A 19176-nucleotide genomic window follows, 5' to 3' on the forward strand; every position below is an offset into this window, starting at 1 on the left:
GGGCCGATCAGAGGCTCAAACTACTGATAGTGAAGATTCTAAGAATGACAGGGAGCTACATATGGAGCAAACATTTTATTTAATAAGTTATAAGATACACTTTCCAGTTGGCATTTGATTCCAGTTTGGTCTCCCTGTCTATTATGCCTGTAGTCTTTCACATCTGGCTTCAACTGCCCCAGTTCCTGATAGGTGGCTGTTACCACTCCCACCTCTCCAGCTGCCATGCCTTGGTGCAGGATACTCACTTCATCCCTGCCACATCCATGACAACATTCACAACACCTCGTTTTTGTTGTTAACATTCACTTTAGCCATTTGACAGCCTGGTGATGCTTACCAAAGCCTTTAGAGAGACCTCAGGTGGGACCACATGTTAGTGTCTTGGCCATTAAGGCCTCTCATGGTTCAGTGGCACCCAGTCCTTCCAGCTTTTGCAGAGGGGGTCCTGCAGTAGCTTATCAGTGGTCTCTGCCATTTAGCAGAAGTCATGGACTCTTGGGGCAGCTGTCAGTGGCCCTGCATTTGGTTATGGCTACCTGTCATCAAGACTGTTTATAAAGCATTAGGCAGGTGCAGAATTCCAGAAATGGGGTATAGAGTGTTCTGCATGCCTCTTGCACCTGAGTTGGCAGTGGGATGAAGTCAAAGTGATCAGGGCCCATGACAGAGCGCAGAGATGGAATGTGATCTGGGTTAGACGTTCTTATTTGTCATCTAGTCTTGAGGGAAGTAGGTTGCAAGGGTCTTTGGCAAGTGAGGTGCAGGGCCCCCTTCCTCAATGACATTCTTGTTTGGTAAATGCTTGAGTAGACCAGGAGCTTAGGGGAGCCAGGCAGTCTTGCCCTGTTCTTAGTCTGCAGTGACCTTTGAACTCAAGAGCCTTGATTTGGACAGAGTACTCTGCACTTTCTTGGCCCCAGTTTGCTTTCTTACGATGTCCTCAAGAGTCAAGTCTAGGGCACTAAAGGCACTTGGAATGAATGGGGTGGTTTTGGGATGGGGTTTTGGGCCCAGCAGCAGGCTGATGACATTGTAAAAAATGAATTGCAAACTAGCAACAAAAGCAACTGGAAGAACTTCTCCAGGATTGGATGCAAGTTGTTTTAAGGCACAGTGACCTGAAAGGGGCTACCAGGGATGTGTTCTTCCCCCCACTTCACAGCCAGGACGTAATCTCCCCTCTCCTTGACGACGTATGTGACATTGTACTGTTGGTTGCCCACATGCTTCATGGAGACCTCTTCACAGGGGGTGGTGGGCCCATGGACCCCAATCAACAGCATGTTGGACCCTGGGGGAGGAGAAGGTTGTTACTGACCAATGAGTCAGGCCAATCAGAGAGAGGGAGGGAGGAATGTGACTAACAAAGGTAGAGAGACTAGGGATTACTGGCTGAGCTTGGATGATGATACCATAGTCCTTTGACAGGTGGAAAAGCATGGTCATTACCAGTAGAGACAGTCTGATTTGGGTTCAAATACCAGCTCTGATGACAACCCCCACCTGCTTTGGTGACCTGAGACATGATACATCTTTCTACCTAAGCTACAAACCATGAAGGCCACTAACTGCCTCTTTTTATTGGGGGTTGGGGTTCGAGACAGGATTTTTCTCTGTTGCCCTGGCTGTCCTGGAACTCGCTCTGTAGACCAGGGTGGCCTCAAACTCAGATCTGCCTGTGTGCCACTGTACCCAGCTTCAATAGCTGCCTCTTAAAGCTTCTGTATGTCACAGAAGTGACTGAGTCAAACCCTTAGCACACAGGGCTACAGAACTACCAGCTGTTGGGTTCTTCTGAACAAACCTTAAGGACAGTACTATGATTCTCACTTGGGAAAAGAAACTGGCTTCTAGGGGATTCAGTTAACCCACCCAAGGCAACTGGCTACAAAGCTTTGTGAATGAATGAAGTGGCAGCTGGATTTCCAGTCCAGGTGTGTTGAGTGCTAGAGCCAGGCAATTGACTACCAAAATCTAAGGAAATATTCAATTTTAAAGATTTACTTATTCACGCTGGGCAGTGGTGGTGCACGCCTTTAATCCCAGCACTCAGGAGGCAGAGCCAGGCGGATCTCTGTGAGTTCGAGGCCAGCCTGGACTACAGAGTGAGTTCCAGGAAAGGCACCAAAACTACACAGAGAAACCCTGTCTCGAAAAACCAAAAAAAAAAAAAAAAAATTACTTATTTTATGTGCATTGGTGTTCTCCCTGCCTGTGTGTCTGTGTGCAGGTGTCAGATCCCCTGAAACTGGAGTTACAGAGACTTGTAAGCTGTCATGTGGGTGCTGTGAATTGAACCTGGGTCTTCTGGAAGAGCAGCCAGAGCTCTTAACCGCTGAGTCATCTCTCCAGCCCAAATCAATTTTAAGCTATGGTTAAAGCAACTGTTATCAGAGAAAGGGGTTAGGTAATCAATTCAGTTTTCTCATCTGAAATGGGGACACTACCATCTTCCATTTATCTTAGTACAAGAATCAAGAGGCACAAGAAAGGGAAATCAGTTAAGAATATTAAGTACAGAACGACAGAGGAAGAGACATGGTTATTTGTAAGTGCGGGAGAGAGGTGGACATTATAGAAGCTCCTACTGGGGGACACTGAAATAGATGAGGATGTCTAGTCTACACTACCCCATGCTAACCCTTCCCAGCAGACCCGTGCTGCCTACCAGCTTTGCTGCAGTCCACCAGGAAAGAACTCTTCTGGCCCACAAAAGCCTTTGAGAGCCCTGCCCCCTTGGAGGTCACCTTGCTGGCATCTGAGGATGACTTGGGGATGGCGCTATAGCAGGTTTCCGTTGAGGACCTGGTCACTGACTCCACCAAGATGGATGAGGTCTCGTTGGTTGAGCCTGGGCTGACAAGACGCTGGCCTAGAACATGGGAAAGAGGGAGGTATGAATGGCTAGACCAATGGGTGTTAGTGTGGGGTGTGGTCCTGTAAGCCAGGAGACAAGTGTATCCCTTGCAAAAGCCCTAGAAAAGCTCCAATATATATATTTATGGTACAAGGGTTCAAATCCAGATCATTATGCATACCAGGTGAGCAATCTACCACCATCCATATCCCCAGTTCTTTTTGGGTTTTGTTACCTTTTTCTTTTCCTTTTTGACAGGCTCTCAATTAGCTAAGGTTGTTCTTGAATGCCTGATCTTCCAATGGGCTGGGATTCCAGGAGTACACTACTATGTCTAGCTCCCAGCCCTTGTATTATTATTTTTTAAAAGACCGGGTCTTACTATGTAGCACAGGCTGACCTCAAACTTACAATCTGCCTGCCTCAGCTTTCTGTGGTAGATCTCAGGTATATATCACCAAGCTATATCCTCTAAATCCTTGGGGTCTCACCAGACAACCAGGTTAAGAAAAGGCTGACAGGACCAAGTAATTCCTCCATAGGATAAAGACCCAGTAGAATCCACATATTCTTGTTTCTGTGAAATACTTTATATAATGCCGTATAAATGGCTGGGAGAACAGAAGTTGATTCTAAGCACAGAGAGGATGGCCTTCCTATCTGAGTTTTGTAATCCTTCTATAATGAGGCCACACCACTTGTGTAACAGAGAATCATGTTGCTCAGAAGGATTTAGCACAACATGTATAGTAGTTACCCAAAGTTTTATTGTTTGGTATTTATTTCAGTGTTTTGAAGAAGGTAGGCTTTCTAGAATTCTTTTATTATTACTATTTGTAAGGTGAAGATTAGAAATGAGGCTCCAATTATGCAAGTGTATGCCATTCAAATGTGTAAATATTTCTTCTTTTCTGCCAGAGACAGAAAACCACCTAGCAGCATTTCTTTACTTCTTTACTTCCTCACTCAAAGGATATTTTTCCAAGTCTGGAACACACTGGATTCAGACATAATATTTTTTATTTTAAAAAAGATTTATTGATTTAATGTGTATGTGCATGTGACTGTGTGAGCTTAACGTGCACCATGAGCAAGTACCTATGGAGGTCAGAGGACAGTGTTAGAATTTCTGGACTAGACAGTTGTTGTTAGCTGACATGGGTGCTGGGATCCCAGCCCAGGTCCTAGACAGGAGCAATATATGCTTTTAAACACCAAGCCATTTCTCCAGCCCCACACCATTTCTTTCTTTCTTCTTTTCTTCCTTTCTCTCGCTCTCTCTCTCTCTCTCTCTCTCTCTCTCTCTCTCTCTCTCTCTCTTTCTTTTTTGAGTTTTAAAACAAGTTCATTGAAGAGTATTCTTAGGAAGGCTCTCACTTTTGATTTGTCATAAAAAAAGGTTACATTTCTTTATGCTGCATACTAAAGAACAGAGTTACTTGTTTCCCTCTGCAGAACCCCTGGTAATATAGGACAGGGTTGTCATTTCTGCATTGTGAGAACAAATTTAAAAAATTCTCTTCCATGTGTCTCTTCAAAAAGCAATGAAAATAACAGATGGCATACTATATTCTAACACACACACACACACACACACACACACACACACACACACACACACACACACACACACTCATACTATACTCCAGTGCATCTCTACTCATTCCACAGTATTGGAGCTGGTATTCTTGCTCTCTTTTTACTACGACAAGCTACTATTTTCAATTTATCCGCTTTAGTAAGTTCTGTCACCTCTCTAAATTCAACATCATTCAATACAAAAGTTCACACATTATCTATATGTATTTAGAATCTGTATGTATTTAGAGAACACTTGAAATCAACTGTTTCTGACCCTCTGAGACAATGCTGAATTCATAGCTCAATCAAACTGAAGAAGGCCTTGAAGGGCAGGGTCTGCTGAGTTGGAGAACCTCACAGCCCTCATGAAGACTGTTTCCCAAAGTGAATTTCTCTATGTCCTGGCTTAAGAGGAAGCAATTCCTTTTTCTTCAAGGCTCTTATTGATATCCGGAGGAAAAGTGCTTCTGCCCCAGTGCTCACAGAGCTGGGCAGTGTACCTGCTGCCCATGTACCATTTTTTTACGTTCAGGATGTGGACTCAACATATCTAAAAATCACCTGCAGTTGCTACTACTGGTAATTTGACAAGACCTGCTCTGCAGGGCAGAGGAGTAAAACCGAAAGTGGCTCATCATTACCTGTCACCTTGGCCTTGAATGGACTGCGCACGATGTGGTTGGGCCCACCATATTTCACACCAATCAGGTAGTTTCCAGGGGCCATGGGAGTGTACATGACTTTGTACCCTTCTGGGGTTTCCTGACAATCCATTTTGACCTTGGATGGTCCTTCAATGGTGACAGATAATGTCCCTGGGCCTGCCTGAGTGGTGTTGATGAAGAATTCTGACTGGACACCTGGGAGAGAGGAAGTGTGATATATGGATGGTTTGTAGGGATAAGGGGTATTTCCTGGGAGTGACGCAGTGGTGAGACACACTTGCCCACGTTAAGTGCTTGCTGTGGTCGCATGGAAAACAAGCAGCACAGAGAAGCACAGGCTGTGGAGGTGCAGCTCCCTTGCCCAGGCTAGGTCAAAAGTGTGGCTGACATTTTGCCCACTGGCACCAATTGCCTGGACAGTACTATTGTCTCTGGGAATGCGGCTGAGAGTGAGGAATCTGAGTTGTCACTGTGAGGCTCAAGTCTTGCCCCAGGCAACAGAGCCCAGCTTTTGTTTCTACAGGAAACTCTTTTCTTCTGGGTGGACAAGGCTGAGGAAATCCAGTCTCTCCTCCCTTTCTCCTCATCCTAGACACTGTGCTGAATCCTAGGGCTAGTGCCTAGAGCTGTCAGTCCACTTATTTTGCGATGAATACTAGTAATAAGAGAAGGAACTAAGTATAAACAGCAACTCTACTGACTGAGCACAACACGCTGTCATAGTGTTTCTTTTTCTACACGGTGTTCAGGCCAAGGTGCATTACCAGAAAGTGGTGTGCTGCATCCAAGCCATCTGTGCATAACTGTGTGTCTAGGCCCAAGAAGTCACTATATGGTGGTGGGGAGGGGCAGATGGGAGGGTAGATGAGAAGACTGACACACACAGATCAGCGGCCACATACACCCTACTTGCAGCCTTGAGACATCTGACCATTCAGACATTCTATCTTGCAACAAAAGAGAAGGCAAAGAGAACATCAACTTTTGACCCAGCTTGGGTCCCGTTTTATCCCCAGTGCTTGTAGCCTCCTTCCAGTCCAGAGGGGCACTAGGTGGTCAAGTGGGAGCAGCTGGGGTGTCAGAGACCAGCTCCTGTGCACTTTAGGGGGTGCTCTGGTACAACATTCTCTAGCAGCATTTACCGTCTGCCAGAGCCCCAGGCGCCAACCCAGCTGGGAAATATTTTGGTTTAACTGCAGTTCCTGGGCCAGAGAAAGAATTATTGTTCTGGTTATCAATAAGACAAAGGAAATGTTATGGTTTGACCCCCAAACATAAGCCAGCTGTTTCTGGAAGCTCCTGAGGTTGCTGTCCCAAAGTCTCCCTATTATCCCACCTTGACTCTGCCTTGGAGTCAATAAGTGCATCTGAGAAGCCCCTCCACCCGTCTCCAGCAGCTGCTGTGGAAGCTGGAGGTTGTGTGGAGAAGCAGGCTATGAGCCACAAAGGGGCAGTGTGTCCCGGAAGTGGCTGCAGGATGGTGAGAACAATGTATTGAAGGTGAAGTTGGAAAGACTTGGCTGTCCTGGAGAGAAGCTCTGCCCTTCTAATCACTCAAGAGCCTGAATATGCAGTGTTGAAGTGGAGAAGGGGGAAATTAGGAATTAAAAATCAAGAACTAAACTGGGTGGTGGTGGTGCATGTTTAATTCCAGTACTTGGGAGGCAGAGTCAGGTAGGCCAGCCTGGTCTACAGAGCAAGTTCCAGAACAGACTCCAAAGCTATACAGAGAAAACCTGTCTCAAAAAACAAAAAGAATGGGGCTGGAGAAATGGCTTAGAGGTTAAGAGCACTGACTGCTCTTCCAGAGGTCCTGAGTTCAATTCCCAGCAACCACATGGTGGCTCACAACCATCTGTAATAAGGTCTGGTGCTCTCTTCTGGTCATACATGCTGTATACATAATAAATAAATAAATCTTTAAAAAAAAAATAAAAAAAAATAAAAAAAAAGAAAAAGTCAAGAACTACCTGGTGTTCACTTCCTCTAACAGTTGGAACAAGCCTATGAGGTAGGCAAGTGACCCACCCACCACCACTTTGCTCATCCACAGCTGGGGCTTATCAGAAGTATGACTTAGATGTGATATCTAACCATTTTCTTGCTAAGGACTGGCCCAAGAGAAGACAGGAGGAGAGAGAAAAACTCACATGCAGACATACAATATGTGATGTGATATTTGTGCATGGTGATGGTCCTTCTCATTCCCATGCTGACTCTCATGGCTGCTGCAAAGAGCCCCAAACTCTGTGGTCCAACTCCAGGCCTCTGTCTGAAGCCTGGCCACAAACACAGAACTTCTTGCTTTCCCCCAGTCTGGACATGGGGTCCTTTAACGGCCACACAGATCCTTTGCTTATATTTGTTTTTGTTTTTTTTTGAGACAGGGTTTCTTTGTGTATCCTAGGCTGTCCTGGAGCTCGCTCTGTAGACCAGTCTGGCCTTGAACTCACAGATATCAACCTGCCTCTGCCTCCTGAGTGTTGGGATTAAAAGCGTGAGCCACCACCGCCTGGCCTTGCAGAACCTTTTTTGAAAGTTCTCTTCATGCTGCGTCATCTCTGGATGGATATTTGGGGAAAGCCTGGGGGCAGGCATGCCAGGAAAACAAACAAGATGCCCTCTTTGTGCACAGAGCAATATTTACGAAGGGTGGAAGTGGGTGACCTCTGGGCCTTTTCTCTGGCTGGGAGTGTCTCTGTAAGACCAGCTACTTGGCAGCCACACTACCAGAGCACAGCCTGATATCTGAGCTCCAAAAGGGTGAGAAATACCAAGAGGAAGCAGTGGAAAGTGGTGACAGCAGCAGCCAGCAGGGGATTGGATGGCTTCTGGCTGGAATGGCAGGCTCTGAGGCTGCTGTGGGCAAGGCCAAGGCCTGCTGTCTGCTCTACATCTAGGAGGGGCCCAGACTTCAAGACCACAGACCTGGGGCTGACACCCTGGGTTCTATGACCTCCTAGCTGAGTGGCTCCAGAGAGTGTGGGATCACTTTGTCTCACTCTCCAATCTGCAAGTAGATCTTATCCAAGGGCAAGGTACCTGCTCAGAGTGAAGGAGGGAGTCAGGCTGGGAGTGCCAAGGGCATCTGGCAGGACTGATGCCACTGAGGGGGTGTTTTTATGGAGGACACTGTTTTGGCCAGACCTCTCGGCAGCATGCCAATCTACTGGCCACTCCTAAGTTGGGCAGGGCTCCTCTACCACTTAGGAGGCACTCACTCCAGGGCTGGGTTTACTGTCACTATAGCAAACCATCTTTAGTGCTTGGGGATACAATCTATTCTGTCCCAACGCACAGCATGGCAGGGGACAGGAAGACCAAGGGGGCATTGAGAAACCAGGATCTTCCCAAGAAGCTTCAAGTAACAGCAAATAGAAGTGGTATCCTGTTGAGTCCACACTGTGGACTTCCTCTACAGATGCTTACAAGGACAGAGTCCTTATTATCCCTAGTGCTGATATGATAGACAGAGCTGAGGCCTATCTCAAGCTGACCACATAAGTGGCTTTTGGTTCAAGTTATTTCAATCAGCAAGTAGAAAAGATCATACAGAAAGATCTTTCCGATGCTCAGTGAAAAGGTGAGTTACCCTTTCAGTGAGGTAACTTCCACAAAATTAAAGTTGAGTTGGGAATTTGTCTGTTAAGGAATCAACTATGTTGTCGAACTGGCCACTCAGCACCATGTCAGCCCAGGGACAGGCAGCAAGTGGGAAAGTCTCTGTGACTTGGCGACTGGCTAGTAATGTTCACACCTATAGGAGGGAGAACAGATCTAGAAAATGAGAACTCCTGCACCGTCAGCCTTTTCACCTCATCTGCAGTGAACAGAGGATACAAGGAGACAGGCCGTGTGAGAGCTCAGGCTGCTTCAGTGTATTTCTGAGAGGCTGGGAGCAGGCTGCCTGTAAGCCCAGGAGTTGCACCACAAATTCTGTGCAAAAAAACCCCCTCAAAATTAATGACACTGGGCTGTCACCATCTTGCCCCTAAGGCTGAGGAACTTGTTGAAGAAAGACATCTGGGCTACAATAAACAGTAATGAGGTGTGACAATACAGGCCTTGCTCTGGATTTATCCTGGTTTAAATAATGGGTTTCCAAAGTCCACCCAAGTGCACACCTGCATTTTCCCAAGGAGAGAGCACAGAAGGCCGCCAGGGGCTAAAGATGTCTACCCCAGCATTGCTCTAGAGCTTCACGAGTAACAAGGAAAGCAGTGTTTTTTACCTGTGGTGCCCCCTTCGAGCCCAGCACCATAGGCTGACACTAGAGCAGGATTCCCTGCTTGGCCAGGCTCTCCAACACGCACTTTGAAAGGGCTCCCAACCACGTGGCTTCCATTGAACTTAACATCGATTGTGTGGATGCCATTCTCATGTGGGATGAAGCGAACAGCATACTTATCTAGAAGGAGAAGAGACACAAGGTAAATGTGGGTGGTAAGCAGCCTGGAGTTAAGTGAGGACACAGAATTGCAAGTCAACCTGAGCTGGCTAGTGTTGAATCATTTAAAGACTCTGTTCTGCTGGGTGCCTGGAAGCTAACACACAGATTTCAAGACCAGTTAGACTTACTTGTGTCTCCCTAATCAGTCCTTTGGGAAATGTTTTGAATCTCCAATTCAGAACATTCATCAGAACACTGAGGCCCCTGCTTCACAATCTGCTCTTTATGAAAAGCTCACTTCTCACCATGTTTCCCTATTTGGCTCCTTGAAGGGAAAAATACAGTTCCAACTGGCATTAAGGCTCTGTAATTAAGCTTGAGAAAAGCAAGTGTCAGCAACAGAAACAGTCAGGCTGTTCTGTTCTGGGTCACCACATGTGTCAAGATCATCTCTCAACAGATGAGTGCCTAGATTGGCCTTGCACGCCATAGCATGTGGCTTCTTTGAACCAGTTAGTCTCTGCTTCCATGAACTCCTTAAGAACCCGTGGCCATCAATGCTCTACCCAGACTCACTTTTGTTTCTCTGGTACTCTCCACAAAGGAATGTTCTAGACAGACCTACCTATCCATATCTTTCAGTACTGCACTTCCCCAAGCATTTCCCAACTGAGTGCCCACCCTCCTTCCTTAAAGCCAAAATGTTTCAGGGGAAGTGAACCCCACCCCAATGTCCAGATGTGGTCTTTAACAGGATGGGGAAAATTCTTTCCCCAAGGTAAATCAATTCATTTCTTTAGTCATAGGAAGTGACTCAGGAATGGGCATGTGTCCAGTACATTGAGACAGGAGGAGGGGCCTGCTAGAGACTTATAGATTTCTTGCCTCTTGACTGATATGGTATAAAAATGAAACAGCAGGTGCTGCTGTAACCATCTTGCCACAAAGAAGCCATGAAATGAAGGAAGAGTAAGGGCACATTGGGCCTGATGTTACATAATGGGGTGCAGTGGGGAGCCGAGGCAGGAAGATAATGGGTATAAAGTGACTCTGGGATATATGAATTCCAGGCCAGCCGGGGTTACACAGAGAGGCTCTGATTTCAAAAAAATAAAACAAAGCAAAGCAAACAAAGCACAACAACAACAAAAAAATCTTTGGGAACCTTGAGAATGCCCACTAGTGACTGTCAAAATTTACCAGACTCTGAACTCGGCAGTTATATGAATCATTGGGCCTCATTATTACATGTGTTGAGATGGGAATTCTATAATTGTAATGAATAACACCCCAACTATGGCATGCCAGTAATGATCTTAGATACCACTGGGACTACAGAGGCTGCCTGGGCCAAGGACAAATTTCAATTGCTGCTGAGCTCAATGCCATGGACATCTAGTTGATAAGTATTGGATCCCCGGTTACTGAGTATTTTTCAGGTGCGGGGTTTGGAGAGGGCAGCTGAGGGTGGGGTTTGGAAAGGGCAGCTCCAGGAGAGATCCCCAACACTAATAAACACCACCACCTGATTATCTGACACTCCAAGTAAGAAAGAGACCCTGATCAACTCCTGTGCCCCTCTAGCCAGGTATCCTCAGTTCTGCTAACTGTATGGGCACCTTTGTACCCATGCACCCAGAACACCACATCTGTGTGTGTGGTCTGGAGGCTAGAGGTTGACACTGGGTATCTTCTTCAGTGACTCTTCATCTCATTTTTTTGAGATAGGTTCTTTTACTGAACCTGGAGCTCACTAATGTGGTTAGACTGGCTGGCAAGCAAAACCCTCCTATCTCTGCTCCCCACTCCCAACCCATCACAGCTGTGTGCCTGGTGGAATCAAACTCAGGTCCCTATGCTTGTACTTTACTAAGTGAACCATTTCCCTCGTCCTTACACGCTGCCTTTCAAAATTCACTCTCAAACCCTAGGGCCAAGTGGTCACCAAGTGCTAAGGATCTGTACCTTTGGGGCTGCTGTTTCATTCTGCTTCCTCAAGGGCAGCGGCTCAATTTGCCAGCCAGATGTTCTAACACATTCTCTATAACGCGGCCTAATGCTAGCCAAGATATGGTCAAGGTACCCCTCTCCCAACATTTGTTTCAGAAGGAGAGAAACGTTTAGCTGTTAAAGGTCCATAGCAGGCCTGGCAAACATGGCACTAGCAGGCCTTGCCCTCCCCCTTCCCTCTCCTTGTAAATCATAGATTACATCCCTAAAGCTAGCTATCAAGGTCTACTACCTTATTGGGACACTTTATGTCAGACTCATTCGTGAGGATGAGTACCAAAGTCCAGCAATCAAAAGCCTGCTTTTGTTTACCTAATTAACATGCACAATCAAAATACACTACCACATCTTACCCCATTCTAACATAGATCTTCCCTTTTTTCCTTTACTTAAAAATTATATCTGCAAGGTCATTTGCTGTAGTTTTTCTGCCTAAGTCAGAAAGCAGCCACTTTATCTTTTCTTCCCCACTTAATAAAGGATCTCTCTGTGAAAACGGGCGTGTGGGTATGGTTTGTGCGTGATCCAGGAGGGAGCCCTGTGTGGGGGTGTGGGGTGGGGTCCTTCAGCTGTTCACTTATGCTCTAGATTTCCATCTTCATTGGATGCAGGTGAGCACACAGCAAATGCCCAACAGCAGTAGGTGTCATCAAAGGTCATATTGAATGAAGCCCTCCTGACCTTGTGAAAGCAAAAAGTGTCTCGCCTCTACTCACATCCCTACCATCTGCTTCTTGGTTTTCCTATGGTATCACTTAGGGATGTCTCCAATCTGCAGGTTTTTGCCTCATTCTGACTAATTTTGGCTAGAACTAGTTGCTTTTTAAAAAAAAAAAACAAACATTTATTTATTTATTTATTTATTTATTTATTTATTTATTATGTATACAGTGCTCTGCCTGCATGTATGCCTGCAGGCCAAAAGAGGGTACCAGAACTCATTATAGATGGTTGTGAGTCACCATGTGGTTATTGGGAATTGAACTCAGGACCTCCAGAAGAGCAGCCAGTGCTCTTAACCTCTGAGCCATCTCTCCAACCACTAGTTGCTTTTTTTAAAAACTGTTTTTTGTTTGTTTGTTTTTATTTTTGTTTTGAGATAGAGCCTTACTATGTAGCCCAGGCTGGCCTTGAACTTGAAGTTTTCTTGCTTCAGTTTTTCAAATATCAAGATTAATAGGTACGTATTACCATGAGTAGTGTTTTGAGGATAGAATTGTATATTAACTAGCTTTACCTTCCTGCCAAATCTCTAACGTTTACCTTCCTGCCCAATTAAACGTTCATTGACAAGTAGCCTCTTTAAAGTTGACTGACAACAGAGAGCCCCATAAATCTGAGGTATCAAGCCCTAGAGACCTAGATTCTCTTGGAGGAAGATAAAATATCCTTACTCATGCCATAAAGTCAACAATACAATAAAACTGTATGGTTTTGTTAAAGTACAATTGAAAATTGTGACTGTCATGTAAAAGGAATCTGATAAAAGTAACAGAAAATAAAGGAGAATTTGTTTAAAGAAAGGAGAGAAGAAGGGCACTAATGTCACAAGACAAGAGTCTCTGTATTCCTGGCAATGTGTCTACCTTATTTTATGAATGATGTCTAGCAGCAGCAGAAAGGACTTGAGGACTCTGGCAGTATGATGGCTGGAGAGTCCTGCCCCAGGAGGCACAGTGGTAGGAAGTTCTACTGGAAACACTGATGTTGAGACCCCCCATGCCAGCCCTGATGCTTACCTGGCTCTAGTTCAGACACGTGGCATTCTTCCACCGCTCCTGAGGGACTATGCACCTTTGCATCAATCTTTCCTTTTGCACCATTCAACCTTATAGCAAAGGACGCTGGCTGGTTAACTTTTAATCCTGATTCCTGAGAATTTAATAAATAAATTAATAAATGGCAATTGGTGTTACTGCTCAGAAGCACACACACTGACCCAAGGTAGGGTTCCAGGAGGGAATTCTCATGTTGTAGGCTCAGAATACTCTCCCAAACAACACTTGGCAATGAAACTGGGCTGCTGATGCTTCCACATTTCTACTAGTAAACAGAAACACACACTGCACGCTTATACTAAAAACATTCAGGGTGGGAGAGATGGTTCTGAGATTGGAGACTTGAGACACTCCAGTTCAAAACACTCAGGTCTTTCCAGGTAAGTCGTCACGCCCCCTGCAGCCCCCCATCATCAGATTCCTTTTTAGGAGTCTGGGAACAGGTTTCATGACATGAGCCAAACAAATACTATGTTTGTTTTTTTTCTGTTATTATTTTTTAATTCAAGTGCAGGAATGGGCAGCACTTTTGATACAAGTATAAAGGGCTACATGTATAAAGTAGGGTGCACTTTGCATAACTACTTTTTCTTAGTAATAAAACAATGTTGTTAAATCCGAGTCTCAATTTCCTTGTTTGTAAAATGCACAAACTAACTGGCCCTATTTCAGGGAACTGTTATGAAGAGCACATGAAATTATGATAAAGACTCAGCCCAGGGCCTGGCCCATACATGAGAAGACTCCAAAAATGTCAGCACATTGTTAAATACTAATATGTATTTAGAAGTTGCCTCTGCTTCACAAAAATGCAAATCCAAAATGTATGGCCTTTGTTCTTTCCTGGGTCAGCTTCACTTTCATTTTGTCTTAGGAATGGCTTAAGCACTAGGTACTTTAAAACAAAGCAACATTTTTTATTATGATTGGCCCATGCTATCCAGGAAAGGTTTTTATATGCTCCAGTTTTGGCTTGAACTTGCTAGAACAGCCAGTCACTCCTCAGATGCAGTAGGACTCACACTTAGTATGTAAAGGAGTCATCCAGAACACAATTAAAATGCAGATTCTGACAATGTTTTTAGAAATACCATGACGAGGTTGAACACTGGTCCAAGCAGGCTCTAACAACACTATGTCCCATGGGTTAGTCCCTACCCTCAGGTCAAAACACATCAACTTAAAGCACTTCAAATTATATGACAAAAATTCAGTTTCTCTAGCTGCATCTTAATTCAGCAGCCACATGTGGCTAGTGACTATTAAACTACACTGTGGAGATGTGGAGTATGTGGAGAGTTCTATGAACTCTGCTGTCTGGAGGTTACAGCCTGGGGAGAGCAGACATAATACAAACTTAAGGATTCTTTATTTTCCAGATCACCCCTACACACTCTCCTTCCCACAAAGTGCCAGCCAACTCCACTTTTCTACAAAGTCTAAAAAGCCAGATAAAACAAAACATGTTTCTCACGTCTAACCAGTACCAGATGTTGTTCAGGCCTCCACTGAGGCCCTGAAAAATAATTTACATATCCCTCGGCATGGAGTGACTACATACTTACTGAAATACTTTGAGCAAACTGTGACAGGAAGGCTTAGAAGAAGTTTGCTGGAGAGGACCGCTCAGAACCAGCTTTTGAGAACAGTCATCTTTGTTACCTGAGTCTGTTGCCGCTTAATCCTCAAGAGGGAGATAAATGCCTCTGAAGATCTGAAAAGAGATCTTCGAGATGCAGGAGGGCAGTTCTCTGCCCTCAACAAATGCTGTGTTTATCTCCCTCTATAGGTTTTAGTTAAGTCGGCCACAAAAGAAACTCCTGTTAAGAAGCCTTTAAATGAAACACAAGAAAGACATCTACACCACAGCGACCAGTTAGGACCTCTGGGGCTCTCCAGTTGAGACCTCATCAATCTGTAGACTGGGATTCTGGTGTGGCTTCCATCTGGGTCTCTAACTAGCAGCAGTCCAAGTTTCTCGGCCAGCATAAGATTGGAATCTCTCTTGAATGTAAACCCAAAGTGCAACTAGTTGCTCTATGACACATTCCAAATGCAAGACTGGATTTTAACCAATTCTAAAAATACTTGTTTTTAAGAACTGGGATAACTAAAGCTATTTAGAAACCCCATTAACTAAAAACTAAATTTGGGTATTCTGGTGTTACTCTACAACCTACTTGCTTCTCTTAATTCAAAAAAGTTCAGTGTCTTGAGCTCCAGTGATTCTCAATTTGGCCCTGGTGATAATGTAACCCTGTTTGTGTGTGTGTGTGTATGTTAGCATGTACACCTGCTGCCATTCTAGTAGACTGGACACTCATGTACCTCCACATTAGTGGTGGTGAGACTGAAGCAAAGTGCAGTCACAATCACAGGGGAGCAGGATTTTGGGGACAGAGATCTCACTCTGCCACCTCATACTAGGTGGTTCCTCACTAGAATCACTCTGTACCATCTTTAAAATTAGGTCAAGAGAAGCTGCCTATCAGGGTGCTGCAAGGCTTTACTGAAGTAACACTGAGAAAGTTCTCAGCATAGTTCCTCATACATTTATCATAAACAAAGCACCCTAATTAAGAAAAAAAATTGCAGTTAACTTTAGGGAAAGGAAGCCAACAATCATAGCTACAAATCACTAGACTGTGAGCATTATCTGTTCTGTTCTGAAGGCCCTTCTGCTCCCTTAACCAATGATTCACAGGCTTCCTTTGTTTCTCTTGAATAAATATTTATAAGCAAACTTGTCCCTGAGTGGTAAGGTGTATTGTTCATCAAGTCAGTTTGTGCTTCCTCAAACTGTCTTTTGTCCTGAGGGCATAAGGAGGTGACCCTGCCACAGGACTGCTACCCTATGACTGGCAACATCTGGGTGCCAACTGTCAATAAGGGTTTAGAACCCAACAAAGGGTTAAAGTGGCCTCAGGAGTCCAGGAGCCTCACTGGTCGGCCTGTGGCCAAGGAGATGGATGCTTCCTTGCGTCTCACCTGAAGGCTCATAACAGTGAGGCAGCGAGCGTCGTCTGAGGGTGCGATGATGGGTACCAGGTAGGGGCTGTCAGGAATGTGCTCATCGTTGAACTTGATAGACACCTCGTAGTTACCTGTTGGGATAGGAAAGCCCCACCATTTCAGAAAGGTATTTCCATAATGGCCACTGGCTTAAGCTGGGCTCAAAAGTCTTCAGAGACTAGCACTCCTAAGGCTACAGTTGACTGGCCGATAGAGGGTCACCTGGCCAACACTAAGACAGTAGGATTTTTTTAGTTGGGTAAGGTCAGAGATTCTTGACCTGAGTCTACAGGGTCGGCTGTGTATAAGATCTCAGAGACCCAGGAGCTTGAATAGGAAAAGCAGTTGCATCCATTTTTTCACTAATCTCTAACTGAAAGGATTTGTCATTAGAAATATCAACTAGAAAACAGAGTACATGAGAAGTACCTTTTATCACCAATATTATACATTATATATCAAGATGTTTTCATTCCATTTTAAGTATTATAGCTATCTTGACATTATCACTTACACTCATCACTACTTTGCAGTTAAGATCAATGTACCTTCACCAAATTTTATTATAATTTAGCATATTAATACAGTCATGTAGATTTCACTACCATGTATTTGGTAACTATATTTTAATATAGTTTTATTTATTTGAGACAAGGTTCACTTTGCAGCCCAAGTCAGCCTGGAGCTCACTATATAAGATTCTGGCTGGTTTCACAGTCATGGCAATCATTTTACCTCAGTCTTCCAGGTGGCACAGGCCACCACACCTGTCTCCCACAACAGTTACTTAAATAGAATTGATTTCTTTTATGATCTGATGTACTTTATGTTGTGTACGCCAAAAAACTATCTTGAGGACAGGTTTTATCAGATGTCCAAAGGGTCTCAGGCACACAGAAGGTGACAAAGCCTGGGTTCTCAGATGTCAAGGCCACTCTCTTAGAGTAGCCAAACCAGCTACAGGTCCCCTGCAGGCAGAATGGCTGGCTGACTGGTAGAATGAAGCATTTGAAAGAAGCAAGCAGAGACCACCAGTAAAAGACAAGAGATGATGAGAAAGAACAAGGACCCTCATCTCTTGGAGGCCTGTTTTCTACATTTGAAGTTCTAGAAGGCTTTCCCATGTGCCCCCACGCGCAAATGCCTGTTGACCTAACTTGATAAATTTATGATCCTGGCAACTAAACCATCTCCAAGCAAGAAAAACATCCTAAGTCAACCCTTGAGTACATACCAGGTTCTTGGGCAATATAAGACACACCACATGACCCATTTTTATGGTCATCAAATGTAATCTCGGCCTTGCTAGGGCCCTCCACAGCAATGGAGAGGCCTCCAGCACCTGCTTCCCGGGTCCAGATGCTGAACTCGGCTGAGAGCAAAGAAACACCCGGTTAGTGAGAGAGCCTGATAGCCCCTGCCCCTCTTCTAGCTCAGCCAGCAGCACAGGTCCAGACTCTTGCCAGCACTTTCCTTCTGCCCCAGCCCCAAGCAGGTCCCAGGCAAAGGCCATCATTGCAGTTTCTGAAGCACCCCCGACAATCATGAAGTTCATGTGGAATGTGGCAGCAGGGAATACACTCAAACCAAACCAAACCAGAAGAGGATGAGTGTTCAGATTCCCCCATACTTCTTCTCACAGTAGCCATGGCAGGAGCGGACCCCTCAAATTAGTTTTGCAGCATTCTAGTGTGTTACACAGAACACCAGTTCTTAAGAAATGCACTGGAAATAGTTACTGCTCTCCTCTTAAGAGACTTAATGTACACTAATGTTAGACTCAGAAAAATCTGTCTAAGTCCGTCTGGCTTTGTGTAGGTAAGCAATTCCTAATCTTAGCTTTAAAAGCTTTGAATAAGGAATGTCCCTTATAGCCACCCACTGGAATTTATCTCTTTAGAGCTATGGATACAGTGTAAACTTACTTGTTGCTAGTTAAGACCTTTCCCAAATTCTTACCTGGGATGCCTGCTTCTCCCCTCTCCAGGCCAGGGCCTCCTGCTTGAACCTTGTGGGCACCCCCTTCACCAAGGGGCCCCACGGTGAACTGGAAAGGGCTTCCTGTTACATGTTGTCCATGGTACTTCACACTGACTGTGTGAACGCCCATCTCTTGGGGCACAAATCGGACACAGTGGGAGTTCTTCCCCACAGGCACAATCTCTGCCTCGGTGACATGGCCAGAGGGGCTGGTGACGTGGGCAGACATGTCACTGCTGTTGATTTCTGAGAGTAGAAAGTTGGGAGAAGAGAGTTAGGGCAATGGCCTGGGGCCAGGCAGAGCACATAGGGCAAGCAGAAAAGGGTGAGGCAGGTGCAGCCCAGAGGTGTGAGGTGTTTGGACTCCCTTTCGGGCTAGAGGCCTGCCCTCCTGTGGCCAGCATGAAGGGCAGGCCCTACCAGTACTGATAGCCTTCTAGGGGACACTAAAGCTTCCTGTCCCATTTAGATATGTCAACAGCTTTCCTGGCTGGAGCCCAGTTACCTCTACATGGCAACTTCAAACTAGGACCTATGCTGGAAGGTACAGTATGTAATAAAACCCATGTGTTTCTATGAAAAAGTGACATGTCATCTGTCATGCATAGACAAGTTCTTCTCTATAGAGAGAAGGTAGAAAACACAATAGCCTTCCTATCTCTCTCTCTTACAGTTTAAATAATATATGTATTGTGTATGTATGTATGTGTATATATTGTATGTATATGAGCACATGTGCCGCAATATACATGTAGAAGTCAGAGGACAACTTGCAGTTGTTTCTTTCCTTCCAACATGTGGGCCCAGGGAATCCAACTTAGGTCATCAGGCTTAGCAGCAGGTACCCTTGGCCACTGGGCCCTCTGACTGGCCCAAAGAGCCTTCATCTCTTATTGTCAA

General features: G+C 45.1%; 1 protein-coding gene across 5 annotated transcripts in view; it reads right to left on the minus strand.

Annotated features, from left to right (window-relative positions):
• Nucleotides 1–60: 60 nt before the first annotated feature.
• Flnb (filamin B) overlaps nucleotides 61–19176 on the minus strand; it is a 152597-nt gene continuing 133481 nt past the window's right edge. For 4 of the 5 annotated variants that reach the window (XM_052734195.1, XM_052734194.1, XM_052734193.1 and 1 more), the window contains 8 exons: nucleotides 18256–18522; nucleotides 17531–17668; nucleotides 16273–16388; nucleotides 13246–13378; nucleotides 9338–9514; nucleotides 5083–5301; nucleotides 2672–2875; nucleotides 61–1294 (listed from right to left, as the gene is read on the minus strand). In XM_052734195.1, the coding sequence (XP_052590155.1) occupies nucleotides 1107–1294; nucleotides 2672–2875; nucleotides 5083–5301; nucleotides 9338–9514; nucleotides 13246–13378; nucleotides 16273–16388; nucleotides 17531–17668; nucleotides 18256–18522 (1442 nt within the window). In that variant the 3' untranslated portion in view covers nucleotides 61–1106. The remainder of the gene's footprint in view (nucleotides 1295–2671; nucleotides 2876–5082; nucleotides 5302–9337; nucleotides 9515–13245; nucleotides 13379–16272; nucleotides 16389–17530; nucleotides 17669–18255; nucleotides 18523–19176) is intronic. The other variant, XM_052734196.1, reaches the window with a different exon arrangement.

This window comes from Peromyscus californicus, unplaced genomic scaffold (genome assembly GCF_007827085.1).
Source record: "Peromyscus californicus insignis strain IS unplaced genomic scaffold, ASM782708v3 Scaffold_12__1_contigs__length_115047231, whole genome shotgun sequence".
In the NCBI taxonomy this organism is placed as follows: domain Eukaryota; kingdom Metazoa; phylum Chordata; class Mammalia; order Rodentia; family Cricetidae; genus Peromyscus; species Peromyscus californicus.